The 18,914-nt window shown below is 43.4% G+C and overlaps 2 protein-coding genes across 3 annotated transcripts in view; one reads left to right on the forward strand and one right to left on the reverse strand.

The window, feature by feature from the left end:
• The window catches only part of cnih4 (cornichon family member 4), a 5,430-nt gene extending 940 nt beyond the window's left edge, over positions 1-4,490 (forward strand). The window contains exons 1-5 of one of the 2 annotated variants that reach the window (XM_027286924.1): positions 1,919-1,979; positions 2,926-2,994; positions 3,469-3,581; positions 3,765-3,905; positions 3,987-4,127. In XM_027286924.1, the coding sequence (XP_027142725.1) occupies positions 3,484-3,581; positions 3,765-3,905; positions 3,987-4,014 (267 nt within the window). In that variant the 5' untranslated portion in view covers positions 1,919-1,979; positions 2,926-2,994; positions 3,469-3,483 and the 3' untranslated portion in view covers positions 4,015-4,127. Of the gene's footprint in view, positions 1-1,918; positions 1,980-2,925; positions 2,995-3,468; positions 3,582-3,764; positions 3,906-3,986 lie in introns of those variants that run through there. The other variant, XM_010746787.3, reaches the window with a different exon arrangement.
• The window catches only part of gprc6a (G protein-coupled receptor, class C, group 6, member A), a 29,227-nt gene extending 14,851 nt beyond the window's left edge, over positions 1-14,376 (reverse strand). Inside the window, exon 1 of the mRNA XM_027286914.1 lies at positions 14,337-14,376. Within this exon, the coding sequence (XP_027142715.1) occupies positions 14,337-14,348 (12 nt within the window). The 5' untranslated portion in view covers positions 14,349-14,376. The remainder of the gene's footprint in view (positions 1-14,336) is intronic.
• Between the last annotated feature and the right edge of the window lie 4,538 nt (positions 14,377-18,914).

The following is an 18,914-nucleotide window of genomic DNA, read 5'->3' on the forward strand; positions in this document are numbered from 1 at the left end:
TATTATTATATTAATACAATATATAATATATATATATATATATATATATATATACACACAGTTTATGACAAATAGAATTCTAAGCATCAAAGAATAAATAGCCAACAAAATACATATAGAGCTGAAAGTTCACTCATGACTTGAAAATTGTATAGAATGTCGTCTTAAAAACACACTTTCTTCCTCTCTTGGAAAGAAGAAGAATCTTAAACACACATTAAATATGAATATGAATAATAAAACCATTGTTTAGTCTGCATTTTAATATTAACAATAATATATATAATATAAAATATATTAATATTTCTTTTCTGTTTTATTTATTCTTTTACTGCCTTCTTTTCCCTTTGTAACCATACCTTATTTTACTATTCATTTTATATATGTTGTATTGCACTGCACTTCATAAAACTTAAATAAGGCTCTGATTGTCTCTTTCACCATTGAAGAATGAACATTGTGTTATTTTATTGGACTAAATTGTCTTATCACATTATAAGAAGATCTGTGGATTTGAATCAAAAAAATCTGGGTCAAAAGTAAAACCCATAGCTGTGAATCATCCTATCTTGAGTGCATCAAGATGAATGATTTTACCTGATACACGGCTGTATGTGGGTGCATACGAGTTATTCTCTTTGGCTACGTCTTCATGAATGGGAAAATTCCTCCGATGTGATATCTCCTGGGCAGTAGCTTGAGGCACTGGGTACCCTTTTCCAGTGGCATGTCCTGTTTCCAGAATAATAAGGCAAGATAAGATTAGATAGACTACAAGAGCAGCGCAGGCCATTCTGACCTCTGTGTTTTCTCAGCTCTCTTTCCCTCTGTCCCCTCTCTCTGCTCTCTTGGTAGTTCTTTGCCTCCAGCAGAGTGAAACTCCCCTTTTGAAGCATCTTCTCCGGGCTAAAAGAAAATTCCCTCTTGCTTCCTCTTTCACACTTTACTATTCTCATATTCTCCCCTGCAGCCTGCCCACTTCTTTGTGATGTACAGCAGGGTGAGTCCATCTTCTGCAGACCGATGTTAACTGTAATTGAGAAATAAGAATTCTGTTCATCGTTGAGCTGACTGAAAATATTTTATTGAGCCACCTCATCTTGATCAGGTGAATCATAATTCATACTTGATTTTAAATTTTTGTTTTGTCACACGTGAATATCATTCACTTTCCTGTATTAAAAACACCGACCCCACACTCCTCCAATCTGTGTGTCCAAGTGTCTTGGGCATGATATTTAACTTTGGGCAAGTTCAGTATCAGTGTGATTAAATGGGGTGAATGAGATATGTAGTGTAAAAGAGCTTTGAGTGGTCGGAAGACTAGAAAGGAGATATATAAGTACGTCCATTTACCCTTTACATTCTGTCCTCACACTCCTGCCACAGACACGTGTTTCCATCTGAATTCGCAGATATGACATCTGTTGTTATCAGGGCCGGTCCTAGCTATGGGCAATGTGGGCGGCCGCCAGGGCGCATTCTCCGTGGGGGCGCACGAACGCCCGAAAAAGAAAAAAACCTCGGCAAATTTCGATACCGCTCATTAAGTTAGCGGAGCGGGCGCCCCGGGAGCGGGGTGTTGACAAGGCAGAGGGGGGCGTCGGACGAGACCGATGGGGGCGCACGCATCCCGGGGTGCACGGCGCATCCAGGGGGCGCACGGGCGGGGTTAGGGCGCACGAGAAAATGTTCGCCTCGGGGGGGGGTTGTTCGCCCAGGGCGCGCAAATGTGGCCAGGACCGGCGCTGGTTGTTATTATAAAACAGGTGGTTAATTCTGCCTGGTTGTTCTGGTAGCAGATCCGCTCCAGGCCGCTGGGTGGCCGCACCGACATAAGTCCCGGTCGCTGTCTCACCGCACAGAGAGGCGTCCGGAGAGAAGCCGGAAGCGAAGCAGCAGCAGCAGCACCGATGGGCGGCGGTGTTCATCCTGTCGCTGGTGGACTGCTGCGCGCTCATCTCCTCTCCGTCTACTTTGTATCCTTCACCAGGGCGGTCTGACGACCAGCCCGCCAGCAGCGGCTCCGACTGCGTCCTGTCCGTTAGTCAGCGTGTTGGATCAAAGCTCGCGCCTCGGTACGAGCTCAGTGTACGTACGGAACGTGCGTGACCGCGGAGCCCCGGTACGACGGGGTGACGTCACTGCAACGTTAAAAACACTCTGAAAGTTAAACGTCAAGTTGAGCGGGCAGCCACGTAACTGTGTGTGTGTGTGTGGTGTGTGGTGTGTGTGTGTGTGTGTGGTGTGTGTGTGTGTGTGGTGGTGTGGTGGTGTGTGTGGGTGCGCGGGCGTGTCACTGTGTGTGTGTGTGCACTGTGTGGTGTCGTGTGTGTGTGTGTGTGTGTGTGTGTCCTGTGTGTGTGTGTGTGTGTGTGTGTCTGTGTGTGTGTGTGTGTGTGTGTGTGTGTCACGTGTGTGGTCACTGTGTGTGGTGTGTGTGTGTGTGTGTGTGTGTGTGTTGTGTCAGTTGTGGTGTGTGTCACTGTGTGTGGTGTGTGTGTGTGTCACTGTGTGTGTCTGTGTGTGTGTGGAAGCATGCACCCTCAAGTGTGTCTCTGAGGTGGACACAGTGTGTTTGTGTGTGTGTGTGTGTGTGTGTCACTGTGTGTGTGTCTCTGAGGTGGACACTGTGTGTGTGTGTGTGTGTGTGTGTGTGTCTCTGTGTGTGTGTGTGTGTCACTGTGTGTGTGTGTCTCTGAGGTGGACACAGTGTGTGTGTGTGTGTGTGTGTGTGTGTCTCTGAGGTGGACACTGTGTGTGTGTGTGTGTGTGTGTCTCTGAGGTGGACACAGTGTGTGTGTGTCACTGTGTGTGTGTCTCTGAGGTGGACACAGTGTGTGTGTGTCACTGTGTGTGTGTGTGTCTCTGAGGTGGACACTGTGTGTGTTCCTTCTTCTCTGCTGACCTTGACTCGGGGCTCAGATCATCACTTTGTCTGATCTAGAATGTGACTACATCAACGCCCGAGCCTGCTGCTCCAAGCTGAACAAAGTGAGTCATGTTGCTGTCAGAGAGCATCCACATTTGTCCAGTCATCACTGCACACATCATTCACAGTAAATACACTGTGATGAGCTCTATAGCTGAAACTTTGTCTCTGTCATGATGTTGAATATTTTTCTGAGTTATTCTTGTGTTTTTTTCAGTCAGCACTTAAAAAGAGCGGCAGTGTCAGTATTACAATGCTTGTATGGTATGAAGTCAGTGAGGTGTGGTAGACCCTGCAGCCGAGCACACGCTGGCTGGGTCAAGTCTTGTTACTCACATTCAGCCGTGTCTGTCCTGATATGTGACACTGAAACACCCACGTTTAACAAGCAACATCTGTATCTGAAACATTGTAGTCCACAAGTCACCAAGCTTCAGCTGATTGTTCCTCATACATGTCAGTATCATACAACTTTCTCATCTTTTATTAAATGCCTTCGAACCTGATGTGAGTCTGTGTGTTTGATATGTTTCCAGTGGGTGATCCCAGAGATGGTTGGCCAGTGTCTCTCCACCATGCTGATGTTGGTCTCCATGCATTGGTTCATCTTCCTCCTCAACCTGCCTGTAGCATCCTGGAACATTTACAGGTCTGTTCTTCGCATTGGCTCTCAGAGGCTACAGCTGGGTAACAGCTGTTCCTTCAGTATCTCTGAGTGAATGAGAGCATTAAAAACAGGATGCCTTGTACACTGTGAGTGAAACACAGAGCTCAGTGAGGCTCAGTGAGGCTCTGGCCTCTTGCTCTCCTGTTGTCCGTCTCGTCCCTGCAGGTATGTGAAGGTTCCGATGGGAAACATGGGCGTGTTTGACCCCACTGAGATCCACAACCGAGGTCAGCTGAAGTCCCACATGAAGGAGGCCATGATTAAGCTGGGTTACCACCTGCTCTGCTTCTTCATTTACCTGTACAGGTGACAACCTTCACTGACACGCAGTGACATGCTCCGTGTGAGCTCCTGCTCTGTATTAACACATATCTCTTTTTTTTCTAGCATGATCCTGGCTCTGATCAACGACTGAAGCACCCATCAAGCCCTCTGACCCCAGCTGCCAAATTCTAAACTCCATCCCCTCCCCCCTCTCCCCCAAACCCTCCCATCTCGCTCTCTTACTGTATGCATAAACTGTTTTAGAACAGCAGAGAAGAACCTAACGAAGGCTCACACTGTTCTCTGTGTTAGAAGCTCAGAGTTTTGACTTTGATACAGTACTAAGGTTAATATTTAACCATGAACACTTCAGTACAATCATGACAGTAACCTCTATGTTTTATTGTCCTCAAAGGTCTGATCTAGAGTCAGTGTTCAGTTTGTTCATTCTGGGTTACTGTAGAAACGTGGTGGACACTAGACGAGGACCTGCAGTGTCTGTAAAGGAAAAGAGCTCTGAAGATTCTAAACTGTAATTAGACACACAGGACTTCAAGTAACAACATCTTTTTTTTAATATAGGAACCTTTACCAACAAAGCTTTACATGGTGTAAGTCAGTTTTCACCTGGGGCCTCATGTACAAAGCATGCGTACGCACAAAAAAGGGGCGTACGTCCTTTTCCACGCTCACGTTCAAATGTATCAAACGTGAAACAATTGTAGAAATATGCGTGCCCCACGCCAATTTCATAGCTGTCGTACGCACGTTTCTACAGCTATTGTTCCGGTGCAGTTTGCGGCCTTTTGAAGGCCAGATGAAACACACAAAGCCAGGACACTATGTAGCCTAGCATACCCGAGGCAAAGATGGAGCCCTCATTACATTCCTCCAGCAGAGTGGTTGGTTGACTGTGGTTCATTTAAACTGGACTTTTTGAGACCAGGCCAGCAAATGCCAGGTAGCTGCCGGTAAGGCCACAAAATGCTTGACAGGACATAAGGCTTTGTAGAGCCTCCGCAGAACTTCACCTGCAGCTTAGGAAGCAACTGGAAGGCATAGCAGGATCCTTCGACTGGAACGAGTAAGAGTTTCAGCCGGCTCCGCCGAGGAAACAATGTTCCCCAACCGCTTTGCAAAACTCGTCTAATCATAATCGCAGGTCAAAAAAAAAGGAAAAAGAAAAAGAAAAAAAAGATGAGAAACATGAAAAGGTGTTTTGTCTAATCGATAAATTAACCGCAGTCCGGCAATGAATTTGAATCACGGGGTCAATTCGTACATGTGGCGCTCGACACCCCTCGACACCACGGGTTATCATTTAAATTAGAGGAAGCTAATCATTCATCAGCACAAACCTTTATTAAACACAGCAGGACTCTCGACTCTGTACCACTGCTCATGTAATATACTGTAGAACAGTGCAGGGTGTTTTTTGACTAGGAGGCAGGGAGACACACAGAGTGAAGCTTTATTGCCAAAGAGCACCTGTCGAGCCGGTCACTGGAAACTGTTGGGCCGACCCAAACAGCACGGCACTGATGTACTGGGACCAAGGAGAACAGAATGACCTGCTTCAGTGGCCCCGCCGGCAGCACTCACTACAGGAGTTTCACGCTGACGTAAAACGAGGCTGACACCAGCAGAGCCAGCAGAGGCCCAGGACAGAAAATGTTTTAGGAGCACCACAGCAAAGCCCGTCCTCCAGGAGAAGGAAGAGCAGCTCTTTGAAGATGCCACCTTGAGCTGCCCTTAGGAGACCACTCTGTGTCTGGGTCACAACTCAGACACGGGTCCATATCTCAGGGACAAAGGAGCACGGGTTGTGAATGGCCAGTACAGGTAATGAGTTGACTGTCAGAGTGATAGTAATGGTCAACATTCATTCGAAGGACTTGCTTACAACCACAGAGCGGCATCCATTGTAGAGGGTCGTGCTGCAAGTGGGTTGTGAGCTTCACGGAGCCCTTCTTAGAAGCAAGAAACTCAGATTGGTATACTTACTCAGGAGAACACAGTCACACAACAGTAGATTACATAGAACGGCATTGTAACTGTATGGTGTCTCGGCATCTGAACAAACCTGTAATTTTGGAATCAGTTTAGTTGTCGTTGGGTTACAGAACACAAAAAGAAACCCGGAGAAGGAGTGTCATTGCAGCGAGTGTGATCACATCTGGGTTCCTTGTGCAGTTAAGCACATATAGTTAGTCAGTAGATAATCACTAAAACGAACTTAATGGCAGAAATGAGAAAATGGGATTCATGGCAAAAAATTGAGTTTTTGACTCAGACAGGCATGTTAATGGACACAGTGTTAATGTAGTGTGTGTGTGTGGGGAGGGCTCACCTGTGTCATTAGAGTAGTAGTTTTTCGTACAGTTGATGCACTCATACACATGTGTGTTTGGCCCTCAACTGTTTTCTTTGGGACTCTCCAGGGAATGCAGCTGTAGAACATTTTGAGAGGAAGAACTGAGGAAGAATTATAGATTCATTGTTCTTGTATTTGTAAATTTAGACGAATACTGCATATTCGGTATATTTGAAGAAACGCCGGGTGTTGTTTTTGTTTATTCAAGGTCCAGTGTGCCAGTTTAGGTGCATATTTACAGAATATGGCAGAAATTGATATAATATTTCGATCACATGAAAAAAGAATCATTAATGAGTTTGTTACCTTAGAATGAAACTATCTACACATACTCTAGTCTCTTCAACAGTGTCCCGCAGGTTGAACCAACATGGATTCTATCTACATACCCAGAATAGAAAAACCAAACAAGACGCTACTAGGAAGTGCTAAGATGGCCCTAAATCTAGAACACGACCACACACTACATGTGTGGGTGTGGTGTGTGTGTGTGTGTTGTGTGGGTGTGTATAACGATCGCCCTGCACTAGTTGGGTTTGTTTTGTGGTTTGTGTGTTGTTTGTGTGGTGTTGGGGTGTGGGTGTTGTGGTTTTGTGTGTGGTTAGCTGTGTTGTTGTGGTGTTAGTTGTCGAAAATTATGAGCTGAAGGGCAGTAAGAATGAGAGGCCACAGATTCCTTTCCTCCAATTGATCGCCGGAACGGTGGGTGGGGTTGCTGCAGGTGGTGGTGCGGGGGTGGGGTGGGGGTGTGGAAGGTGTTTTTTGAGTAGTGACATACTCAGTTACAACAGTCATGGACATGAATTTTCCCTCCGCTGACCTCCACATTATCACCAGTCATAAGCCCCAGGCTTTTCTCTACCCCTCTTCTGCCTCCATTGTCAAATGTGTAGCTCTTTTGTCTAGTTTTGAACGCCTGACATCCGCAGAGCCTCCAACAACTGGAGGAACTGAGACATTTCATTTATGAAGGAAGCACTTGGGCCTAAGTCTAGCACACTTCGAGCTTATTGCTTTCCATGGCTTACTGGGACAGTTTGAATAGAACTTGAGCCATGTTGTTTAATGTATATTGCAGTATTCCCATCTCGTCGCTCCATCTCCCTCCCATGAAAATCACACACAGACCTCACATCATTCGACCCCGCCTCTTTTCCCTATTTTTTTCCGTTTCTTCTTTCCCTCTATTTTATGTTAAAACCTGACACCTGTTGTTATAGGCCTCCTCAGAAAAAAAAAAAAAAAGGGGGGTGGGCACACCAGGCTGTCCTGCTGGCGGAGAGGCGTCAGCAAGTTAGTGGCATTCGGGCAAACGAGTTCCGAAAAAAACTCTAAGGTGAAATGTTAGTACGTCACAAATATCGTTTTAAACATGCAAGTTGTGTGTTAAACAATCACGACTATTTAATACTTCACAGCAGGGGTGATGATAAACATGAGTAAAAGAAAAAAAAAAAGAGATAAAAAAAAAAAATTTCATTCTGGCATATGAGTATCTAACACCACCTTTTATGTTTAATTGATGTCCTTCCCCTCCCTGCCATCTGCATTTAACATGAAGCAACAAAAGACAAGATTAGTATATAGTTTTAATACGAATCCATATTTTCTTTGCATAGAGAAGACGGGCTCTTAAATGGTCCACAAAGTCAAAAATAGTCTAATCCGTGCTCTCCGGCGTTAGGTCGGATTCATGGTGTGGCGAGCTGGCCTCGGTACATGTTTTTAATTCTAACATAAATAAATGGAGGAGCAATAATAAGATCGCACAACAGATAACTTGAATATTTCCTACTTATGTGAGTCAACAACGGAGGGCGACAGGTTTTTTGTTGCTTTGGGGTTGGTTTTGTGTTCAAATGTGGTCTTAATATAGAAAAACAAAAAAAAAACAAAACACTAACAGTGTGAACTAACAGGCAAAAAAAAACAAAAAAAGAAATAACATAAAATGTGTCTCAACCTTAGAAGATTATATGCTAAGGATACAAGGTATCATAATTTAATGTACCAATGATCTTGTCCTCAACCAGCCAAACCTAACCCCTGAACTGTCCTAATAATCCTAAAACCCTTATTCACAGCCGGAAATGAAACCCATGTGGACGGAAATAGCAGCACAGCATGGGGAACAGCTGTTAAAGGTCCCATGATGTCAGACTTACAGGGCTCTGCTTACAGGATGTGGCAGAAATGACAGAATATGCAGAAGGATGTTTTCCATTAGTGTATAATCCGTGAATCATAATGTGTTTGTGTTTTAAAATGAACGTTTGAAATCTACAATGCCAACGGGTTCCACCAGGTTTCTACAGTGCCCAGAGCGAACAAAAACCTGGCTTTAGAAAAGGACGTTCTTGTATATAAAAAAAGTGGCCACCAAAAATTGTTCCAAAACAACTCCCTTCACACTTGGAACAGAAAGGCGAGTAGAGGGGCTTTGCAGTCCGCAAGTTACACCACCTGATGCCTTAATGCAGACGGAATGACTGGATGACTAATCCTAACATCAGCCGGTAAGATGTTAGAAATGCAAGTAACCTCAACCCTATTAATTTAAACTTCCCTTTCCTTTGATACAGTTGACACATGATTTAAGAAATGAATGATAAATAAATTCTTAATTGGGTTTGGGCAGGTTTTAGATGGTGACGTTTATTTCCTCACCTCCCATTTCTCTATGGAGTGAGCTCAAGGCTCGTTTTTGGCTGCTTTATTATGTTCCATTTATATCATACCACTACAGCAAGTAGTAAGTAGTAGTAGTAAGTACAACATCCGTTTGTGTGTACAATCAAATCAAATCAATTTTATTTGTATAGCCAAAGTCACAAATACCATTTGCCTCGAGGGCTTTACAATCTGTCAGGGAGTGACACCCTCTGTCCTAGACCCTCGGTCAGTGAGGAAAAACTTGCCAACAAAAACCTTTAACAGGGAGAAAAAGTGGAAGAAACCTCAGGAAGAGCTAAAGGAAGACAGGAGGAGGATCCCTCTCCCAGGACGGACAGACGTGCAATGGATGTCACGTGTACAGGACAATATTATTTATGGTGTGGTGTGTGTGTGTGTGTGTGTGTCCGTGTGTGTGCGTGTGTTGTGTGTGGACAACTACCTAGTCTATGTCTTGTTTCCATGGCAACAATAACACCAGTGTCGCAAACTACAGTAAAAAAGTCTGTCCGTCCAATGTTCAACTCCCACGAACACGTTTTTTCATTCTGATACTCAAACGTGCACAAATCTGGGTGTTTATCCTACAGACCTAAGAGTCCAACTGTGGGTAGGGTTTAAGTGGGCTCTAGTGGTGAGATTGCATATGCAACCAACAAATGCGGCTTGACCAGCCGTAGCGTGAAGGTAGGAGGAACCTTGGAGGCTGCAAAACTAAAGGAAAAGCAAAAGACCTGATTTCTAGAGGCATATTTCATTTTCCAATCTGCTACTGTAGAAATATGGCGGGTTAATGTTGGCTGACTCTGGGAAAAGGAAACTGCTTCCCTCGCTCTGCATAAAAAGGCTCATTCTAATTTTCAGGTGATTGGACACAAATGAAAACCTCTATTTCTGCCATATTCTGTCCAATAGATTATCCTAAAGCACACACAGGTCATTTAAACTTGACCAGACAGATGTTAAAGCGTCTTCCTGCAACGTTAACCATATGTCAAAAGTCTTTTATCGTTTAAGGATCTGAAAACGGCCCATGTTCAGCTATGATTTCAGGTACATCCTGTAACTCTGATTCCTGTGTCAATCAAAAACCTTTCCAAAATCCTAGTCAAAAATGCGTTCTATTCACAAATCTAGTCAATGAGTCCCAACATGTGCCTATTTTAGCATCTCTACACGGGTTTAATGTGTAAGAAACATTTTAGAATTCTCTAAGATTGACCATTGCTGCTCGCTGGTCACACTATTACTGTCCCTTTGAAGCGGAAAACACAACTGCCTGGTCCATAAAGTTGGAAGCATTTTGTTTTTCAAGACACATTCGTCTTTTTATTCCTATACACATCAGATTAATAGTGGGGTTTAATTTTTTCTTCACTGTGTTTGTGTTTGGAATAGAATGATATAAAGTGTTGAAGATACAGTTTTATCAAGAATAATCACATCCACCAAATCATTCATGAAAAGAGGTAAAAAATATGGAGGAACTAGGGTGGCACACATAACAGAAACGTCCTTTCTAAAGCCAGTTTTTGTTCGCTCTGGGCTACTGTGAAACATGGTGGACCCGTGCATGTTAGAGTCAAAAGTGTCATATTTAAAACAAACACATTATGAAGTCAAGTGATTACACTAATGAAAACATACTTCTGCATATTATGTTTCATTTTCTGCCACATCCGGTAAGGCAGACCTGAAGTCTGACATCATGGACCTTTAACAGCTTGTCAACATGCTGTGCTGTAGGTTAAGTCCCATGGGTTTCATTTCAGATTGTGAATAAGGGTTTTAGGATTTAGACAGTTAGGGTTAGGTTTTGGCTGTTGAGACAGATCATTGGACATTAAATATGAGACCTTGGTATACTTAGGCCATAACCGAAGGGTTGAGACAATTAGAAGGCCTGTTAGTTACACACTGTTGTGTGTGTTTTTTTCTAATTAAACCGGGATGTTAAGAGATAACTGGAGAGGGAGGCTGGGGTTGAAGCCATGCACCAAATTCAGGAGCATGAGAGGGAAATCCTGTGTAGGAAAGTATAACGATGAGCTACTGATGGTTTCCTGGTGGCAAAACACTGCTTCTGAGCCCGCTGTTAAGGTACTCGTAAAAGAATCAGCCTGGCATTCTGCAGTGCAAAACGCAACGTTTACTCTTTTATTTTATTTTTACAAAAACAAATGCATTGTCCAAAATATTTGGAGGCATCTAGAATATCTCCACTCCTACAGCTAAACAGCTCCCTGGTCCAACTGAAATAAAACGACTGGGAGAAAACCAAATTAAGTGCAGAAAGTGACCCAATATTAGAGGGTCCAAAACATTCAGATGCGTTACAATGTGTTTTGAATTCTGTACATTCATAGCCCAAATGTTTCGGCATGTCCAAACACACCATAGTCAGGTAATCATGTGTTGCGTTGTCAACTTATGGACAACAGTGTATCCCTGTGTGAAAATCAAACATTTCAAAGACAAAATCCTCAATAGAGGATTGACAACTGTCCGGACCCATGGTTACTGTTTAGAAAAAAGCTTCTAAGTCACCATAGATTTTTACTCATCCTTTACAGCTCCATTACCTGTGGTGTACCTTAAGGTTTCAATTTGAGTCTAATTTTGTTTTCATTGTATAGGCTCCCATTTGGCCATATAACTGAAGCAAAAGTCTCTTTTGATGCTAGCAGATGAACACACAGACATTCCTGGTGGCCCAAGATTCCTAGCTGCTGTTTTAAAGTCAGCTGGAAATACACCTGAGTGTCTTCCAGCAGATCTCGTGATCTGTCAAGGCTAACCAGGGGAGACAGAGCTTTGATAGATAGTTCTGTTTCTTTTTTAAATTTCAGCCATGTTCCATTTTTACTTAACGCGTTTTTTATTGGTGTTTTAGGAATCATAATTCCATAATATTGCTAAAGATGGCAAACACACACACGACACACACACAACACACACACACACTAATTACCTCCCATGGTTGCACTGTGCCGGGTTTTCTGCAGTCGCTGCTCCTGCAATAGACACCACACTGAGTGACAGCGCTAACTGCCATCTCACACTTAATACATGTCGGCGTGAGTGGTGTTCCCTGAGGGTCCTTCAGCTTCAACATCAGCTTAGCATCTCTACTAGCATTTGCTTCATATAGAACTCCTGCAAGAAGGAGTTATCCCCTGTGTAGTCATGTCCAGGTTTTTTTGCTTCCAACCTGACTCAGGTACTCCTGATGAAGACAGTTTCCACTTTTGAAGGTGAGGCCACAACATGTCCTATGTCCTCTAAAGGGAGTGCCCTTTCACAGAGCTGGAGGAGGACCAGCTGTCACTGGCTACCCAGACTCTTCTCATGGACTCCAAGGCCCCTCCTGATGTCAGGCAACCTGATCTTAGCTCCTCGTAAAGGTCACTGTGCCTCGCCTTGGCAAATGACACAATCAACCTGTACCTTGGGATTTCTGCAGATGTTGTCGGCGCCGCCGGATGGCAGAGGCGACATCTGACTGGTTATAGATGGAGGTAATATTGATTTAAAGGCCCACACAGAAGCCCCTTTTTAGAAGCGTGGGACACAAGTCATCGAGAGCGGACTCGGCCATAATTCCGTCTGGGGTAACTATCCCACACAGTTTTCCAGCCATAGAGGGCGAGCAACTGGCCATGGCCAGCTGTCTGAATGCTGGTCATTAGGAATGGTCCTCATGAAGGCAGAAAGGCGACTCTTATCACTGAGAAGTGGCATGGTCGATGAATAACTGATCTGGAGAAAGAAATTAAATGTTATTTACAGTTAAATGGCAAAAGTATATCAAATGTTTGAAAACAGGGCGACCTGATGACAAAAGGTTGAGGTGCCAGTTATCAAAGACAAGGCTACAAAGTATCAAGGGGCATTTGTTTATCATTTAACAAAACAACGGTTGCAAACCCTTTTATGCTACAATGCACATGACCATACAATAAAATGAAAGACAAATCAAATAAAACAAATAAACAGGATAAATCTAAATATTTGGAGGTCAACGGTGGAAACTGACAGTGAGCAACCCTCTGGAGGTGGAGCAGACCTGACTGAACTCGTTGTTCCGTGTATCGCACGGCGGGTGGTGCGCCCGGTGAGCTTCCCTCCGCGCTCGAGCAAGGCGACGCATGACGCAGTCAGGCACGCGCGGGGGGTGGGCACTCAACCCTGTGCGGAGTACAAAACATTCGCTTCATAGTACAAACTACTCTGTAATATTCCTCCCGGCTGAGTGTAGGGCTGCGGCGAGGGCTGACGAAGAAGTCACGTGGGTGTGGCTGTGGGAGCGTAGAAAATAGTAAGAGTAATAATCAAAAAAAAAAACAAACTATACAAACACAATACACTATAAATAATGTTGCGGAAATATTGATCTGCCAGTGATGTCCGCTCTCTAGACAAAATGTTGGAGGGATAGGCTGATCAACTTCTTGTCCTTAAAACATTTGTATCTGCATTCACTTCTAGGAGCGGCTGTGGCTCAGGAGGTGGAGTGAGTCGTCCACTAATCAGATGATCGGTTTGATCCGCCCTCTCCAGTTTGCAATGTCCAGAGTTGGCCTTGGGAAAGCAAGTCTCCTGAAGCTCTGCCTCGGGGTTGAATGTTCACAATAGTAGCTCCTCAAACGGATGAGCAGTGGGACCTTGCATGGCAGCCATGCCATCAGTGTATTGAATGTGTGTGAATGGGTGAATGAATATGTATGTAAAAGAGCTTTGAGTGGTCAGAAGACTAGAAGGTGGTCAGTCCTTTAACATTGTGACTTATTTATGTGTCCTGTAAGGAACCAACGAATATATGACACTGACGATGCAAAAACTTGTGGAACGGGTACACAGTGCACAGGGTCAGATCAGGTTGAACCCAGTAATGAAAATAAGTCAAAGGAGGTTAAATTTCCAAGGAGACATAACATGTCATAATACAAGAGCTCCACTGTCCCAAGTGAGTTCCCTGGAGAAAAACATTTGTTAGGTTCCTGTTCATATTTGTGGTGCCTCACTTAACTTCTCCGAGAGTAGCGTAGTGGGGTTAAGCCTGGCCCTGGGTGGGTTAGAGGCTCAGTCCTCGCTGCAGCTGGCCCCGGTTCGAAGCCTGCATCGGACAGGCATTTAAAATTGCGTGTCATTCCCCTCTCGCGCCCCTGTCTATGCGTTCAGCTGTACTATCATAAAAGGCCAAAAAATAATCAAAAAAAAAAAAAAAAAGAACGTTTCCATGACCCGTCTTTGTTATCTAATCAACACAGTCAGTCATGCAAACCAGCAGTTTATTATCATATCAGCTGCCAATTCAAACCTGTTCTGCTGTTTCTGTTCCCTGTAACAGTCAACACCATGTTTCATCATCTTGGCAAGGATGGTGGACTTAAGTCAACAGCATTTTCCTGTATTCACTACTTAACTTGAGGAATCATCTTGAGAGTCAGTTGCCTGGCGAGTGCAATGGACAGGTCAGAGTGAGTGGCCGCCTATAACAGCAATGACTGGCTGGGCAAAGGGGGGACAGTTGGCCTCTGGGTGAAGTTGCGTGGCCTCTCAGAGCTGTGCTTACATAAGAGCAGGAGTCCCAGGATCTGGTAGCCCAGAGTGATATAACAGCAGCCAGCAGAGGGGATTTTATTCATGGTCTCTATAACATTATTCCATAGCCAGTGCCTTCACCAGGCCCTCTGTTGTCCAACCTGTGTGAACACAGTTCCAAAATAATTAAGACATTAAGATATGAGAGACTGAGAATTTCTAAAGATTCAGCTCAAAACAGGAGCTGTGTCAAATCTCTAAATATGATATTAAAGATAATGAATGTAAAATATTATCCCACACACTCCCTCAATGTGTTTTCATCATTATTGAAGAATTCAGGACATTTTGGTTTAGTTCCATTTGCTGTATTCAAGCTGACTTAAACAGCAGTGTTCAATGATACAGAGCAGGCGGTATGAGTCTAATTTAAAACTGACTGGCTAAAGATAATGTAAATACAGTAAGACTGTTATTCAAGTCGGTGGTAATGACACCCGGTATACGCCAATCGGAGTCACTAAAATTAAAGTTTCATCTGGGTGTGTGAATATGCCAAAACGATGTCGACTCCGAGTTTTCGTCTGGTCCCCCCCCAATGTGACCAGTGATGAAATGTATAGACGCATGTCCGTCATGTTCAACCGCTGGCTGTCGAGGTGGTGTCCAGGAAAACGATGTGGGCTTCATAGATAATGGACACCTTTCTGGGGAAAACCTGGTCTGATTAGGAGGACGGCATCCATCCCACTTTGGATGGAGCACTCTCATATCTAGAAACATGGCCAAGTTTATTAGCTGACCAAAACCATGTCGGCAACCCAGAGTTGAGACCAGGAAGCAGAGCTACAGTCTTACACGCTCTCTGCGCCTCCATTAGAGCAGTTGCCCACAAGTCCTTTAGTATAGAACTGTGTCTGTCCCCCGTCCACCTACATTATTTAAAGATAAAACAAAACAAAGAGGAAGTTCATCATAAAAACTGGAAGGAAACAGGAAGGCTCTTCGTAATGCCCACCTACTCTTCATTAAGAGGAGAATAAGAACAACCCCAGGTTTCTCTTCACACTGTAGCCAGGCTAACAGAAATCACAGCTCTACTGAACCATCTATCCGTTAGGTCTAAGTAGTAATGACTCAGGAGCTTCTTTAATGATAAGATTATAACTATTAGAGACAAAATCCATCACCTCTTGCCCTCAACAGGCATTGATCTGCATTCGGAACAACAAGTTGGGAAGATCAGAGATCACATCTCTCCCATTTTGGCTCCTTGCTTGGCCCCCATTAAATCTAGAATAGAATTTAAAATTCCTCCTTACTACAAAGCTCACATCTACAGACTCATAACCTTACTACCCCTCGAGACACGCGCCTCAGGACGCTGGGTTCCTTGTGGTTCCTATAGTTTCCAAAAGTAGATTGGGAGCCAGAGCTTTCATCTATCAGGCTCCCTCTTCTGTGGAACAAACTACCATTCGGGGTTCGGGAGGCAGACACGGTCAACACTTTTAAGAATAGACTTAAGACTTTCCTTTTTGATAAAGCTTATAGTTAGGGCTGGCTCAGGTCATCCCTTAGTTATGCTGCCATAGGATTAGACTGCCGGGGGACTTTCTCTCTCTCTCTCTCTCTCTCTCTCTCCTCTCTCTCTCTCGCCTCTTCTCTCTCTCCTCACTTCTCCCAGGGTTGTGCTAGCAGGCATGGTATGGTTAAAAAGTAGTCACATCTCCCTTTACTGAAACTCTACTTAAACCCTCTCTCCTCTCTCTCTCTCTCTCTCTCTCTCTCTCTCCTCTCGTCTCTCGCCTTGTTTGAGCCGCATTTGTAATAAGGTGCATTTTGTAATAAACGTCCAAAATGTAATAACTTTTTCATTTCATTTTGTAATAAACTGCCGCATTTTGTAATAAACTGCCCTAACACATTTTGTAATAAATTTTGCCGCATTATGTAATAAGTTATTACATTTTGACAAGATTATTACACAATGCACTTGCAACTTTTTTATTTTCTAGGAAATGTAATAACATGGTGCATTATGAATAACAATCTAAAGCATAGTTTATTTGTTTGTTAATTGGTTTTATTTTACTTTAAAGTATTTGTAAAAGCTAGGCCTATTATTAGTATAACGGTATAGCCTAGTAGCAGTACTTAGCAATACATCAGTACACTATTCAAAGGTTGCATTAACAAGAAATATTATGTAAATTGCAGATTTTTTTGCATTTGGTAAAATCTTGTCAAAATGTAATAACTTATTACATAATGCGGCAAAATTTATTACAAAATGCGTTGGGGCAGTTTATTACAAAATGCGTCAGTTTATTACAAAATGCGTCAGTTTATTACAAAATGCGGCTTTATTACAAATGAAATGAAAAAGTTATACATTTGGACGTTTATTCCAAAATGCACCGTTATTACAAAATGCGGCTCAACATCCCTTCACCACCATCTGTAAACATACATGTGTCATTAATACATGTACTAACTAAACTTCTTCCCTGGAGTTTCTGTGCTCTGTCGTCCAGCAGTGACTGTGACTTTGGGCTATACAAAATAAATAAATAAATAAATAATAAATAAATAATATATAGATATAATATATATATATATATATAAATATATATATATAATATTATATATATATATATAATAAACACACAGTTTAGGACAAATAGAATTCTAAGCATCAAAGAATAAACTAGCCAACAATACATACATATAGAGCTGAAAGTTCACTCATGACTTGAAAATTGTATAGAATTGTCGTCTAAACACACTTTACTTCCTCTCTTTGGAAAGAAGAAGAATCTTAAACACACTTAAACATATGAATATGAAATATAAACCATTGTTTAGTCTGCATTTTAATATTAACAATAATATATATAATATAAAAATAATAATATTCTTTCTGTTTTATTATTATATTCTTTTACTGCCTTCTTTTCCCTTTGTAACCATACCTTATTTTACTATTCATTTTATATAGTTGTATTGCACTGCACTTACATAAAACTAAAATAAGGCTCTGATTGTCTCTTTCACCATTGAGGAAGAATGAACATTGTGTTATTTTATTGGACTAAATTGTCTTATCACGATATAGAAGATCTGTGAGTTGAATCAAAAAAATCTGGGTCAAAAGTAAAACCAATAGCTGTGAATCACCTATCATTGAGTGCATCAAGATGAATGATTTTACCTGATACACGGCTGTATGTGGGGTGCATACGAGTTATTCCTTTGGCACGTCTTCATGAATGGGAAAGATTCCTCATATGAGAATCTCCGGGAGGTAGCTGAGGCACTCGGGTACCCTTTCAGTGGCATGTCCTGTTTCCAGAATAATAAGGCAAGATTAAGATAGACTACAAGAGCAGCGCAGGCCATTCTGACCTCTGTGTTTCTCAGCTCTCTTTCCCCTCTGCCCCTCCTCGCCTCTTGGTAGTTCTTTGCCTCCAGCAGAGTGAAACTCCCCTTTTGAAGCACTTCTCCGGCTAAAAGAAAATTCCCTCTTGCTTCCTCTTTCACACTTTACTATCTCATATTCTCCCTGCAGCCCTGCCCACTCTTGTGAGTGACAGCAGGGTGAGTCACTCTTCTGCAGACCGATGTTAACTGTAATTGAGAAGAATAAGAATTCTGTTCATCGTTGAGCTGACTGAAAATATTTATTGAGCCACCTCATCTTGATCAGGTGAATCATAATTCATAACTTGATTTTTAAATTTTTGTTTCTTGTCACACGTGAATACATTCACTTCCTGTATTAAAAACACCGACACCCACACTCCTCCAATCTGTGTGTCCAAGTGTCTTGGGCATGATATTTAACTTTGGGCAAGTTCAGTATCAGGGTGATTAAATGGGGTGAATGAGATATGTAGTGTAAAAGAGCTTTGAGTGGTCGGAAGACTAGAAGGAGATATATAAGTACAGTCCATTTACCCTTACATTCTGTCTCAACTCCTGCCACAGACACGTGTTTCCATCTGAATTGCAGATATGACATCTGTTGTTATCAGGGCCGGTCCTAGCTATGGGCAATGTGGGCGGCCGCCCAGGGCGCATCTCGTGGGGGGCGCACGAACGCCCGAAAAAGCAAAAAAACCTCGGCAAATTCGATACCGCTCATTAAGTTAGCGGAGCGGGCCGCCCGGGAGCGGGGTGTTGACAAGGCAGAGGGGGGCGTCGGACAGACCGATGGGGGCGCACGCATCCCGGGGTGCACGGCGCATCCAGGGGCGCACGGGCGGCCGTTAGGGCGCACGAGAAAATGTTCGCCTCGGGGGGGGGGGTGTTCGCCCAGGGCGCGCAAATGTGGCCAGGACCGGCGCTGGTTGTTATTAATAAACAGGGTTAATTCTGCCTGGTTGTTTCTGGTAGCAGATCCGCTCCAGGCCGCGGGGTGGCAGCACCGACATAAGGTCCCGGTCGCTGTCTCACCG

This window comes from Larimichthys crocea, chromosome XIII, assembly GCF_000972845.2.
Source record: "Larimichthys crocea isolate SSNF chromosome XIII, L_crocea_2.0, whole genome shotgun sequence".
NCBI lineage: Eukaryota > Metazoa > Chordata > Actinopteri > Sciaenidae > Larimichthys > Larimichthys crocea.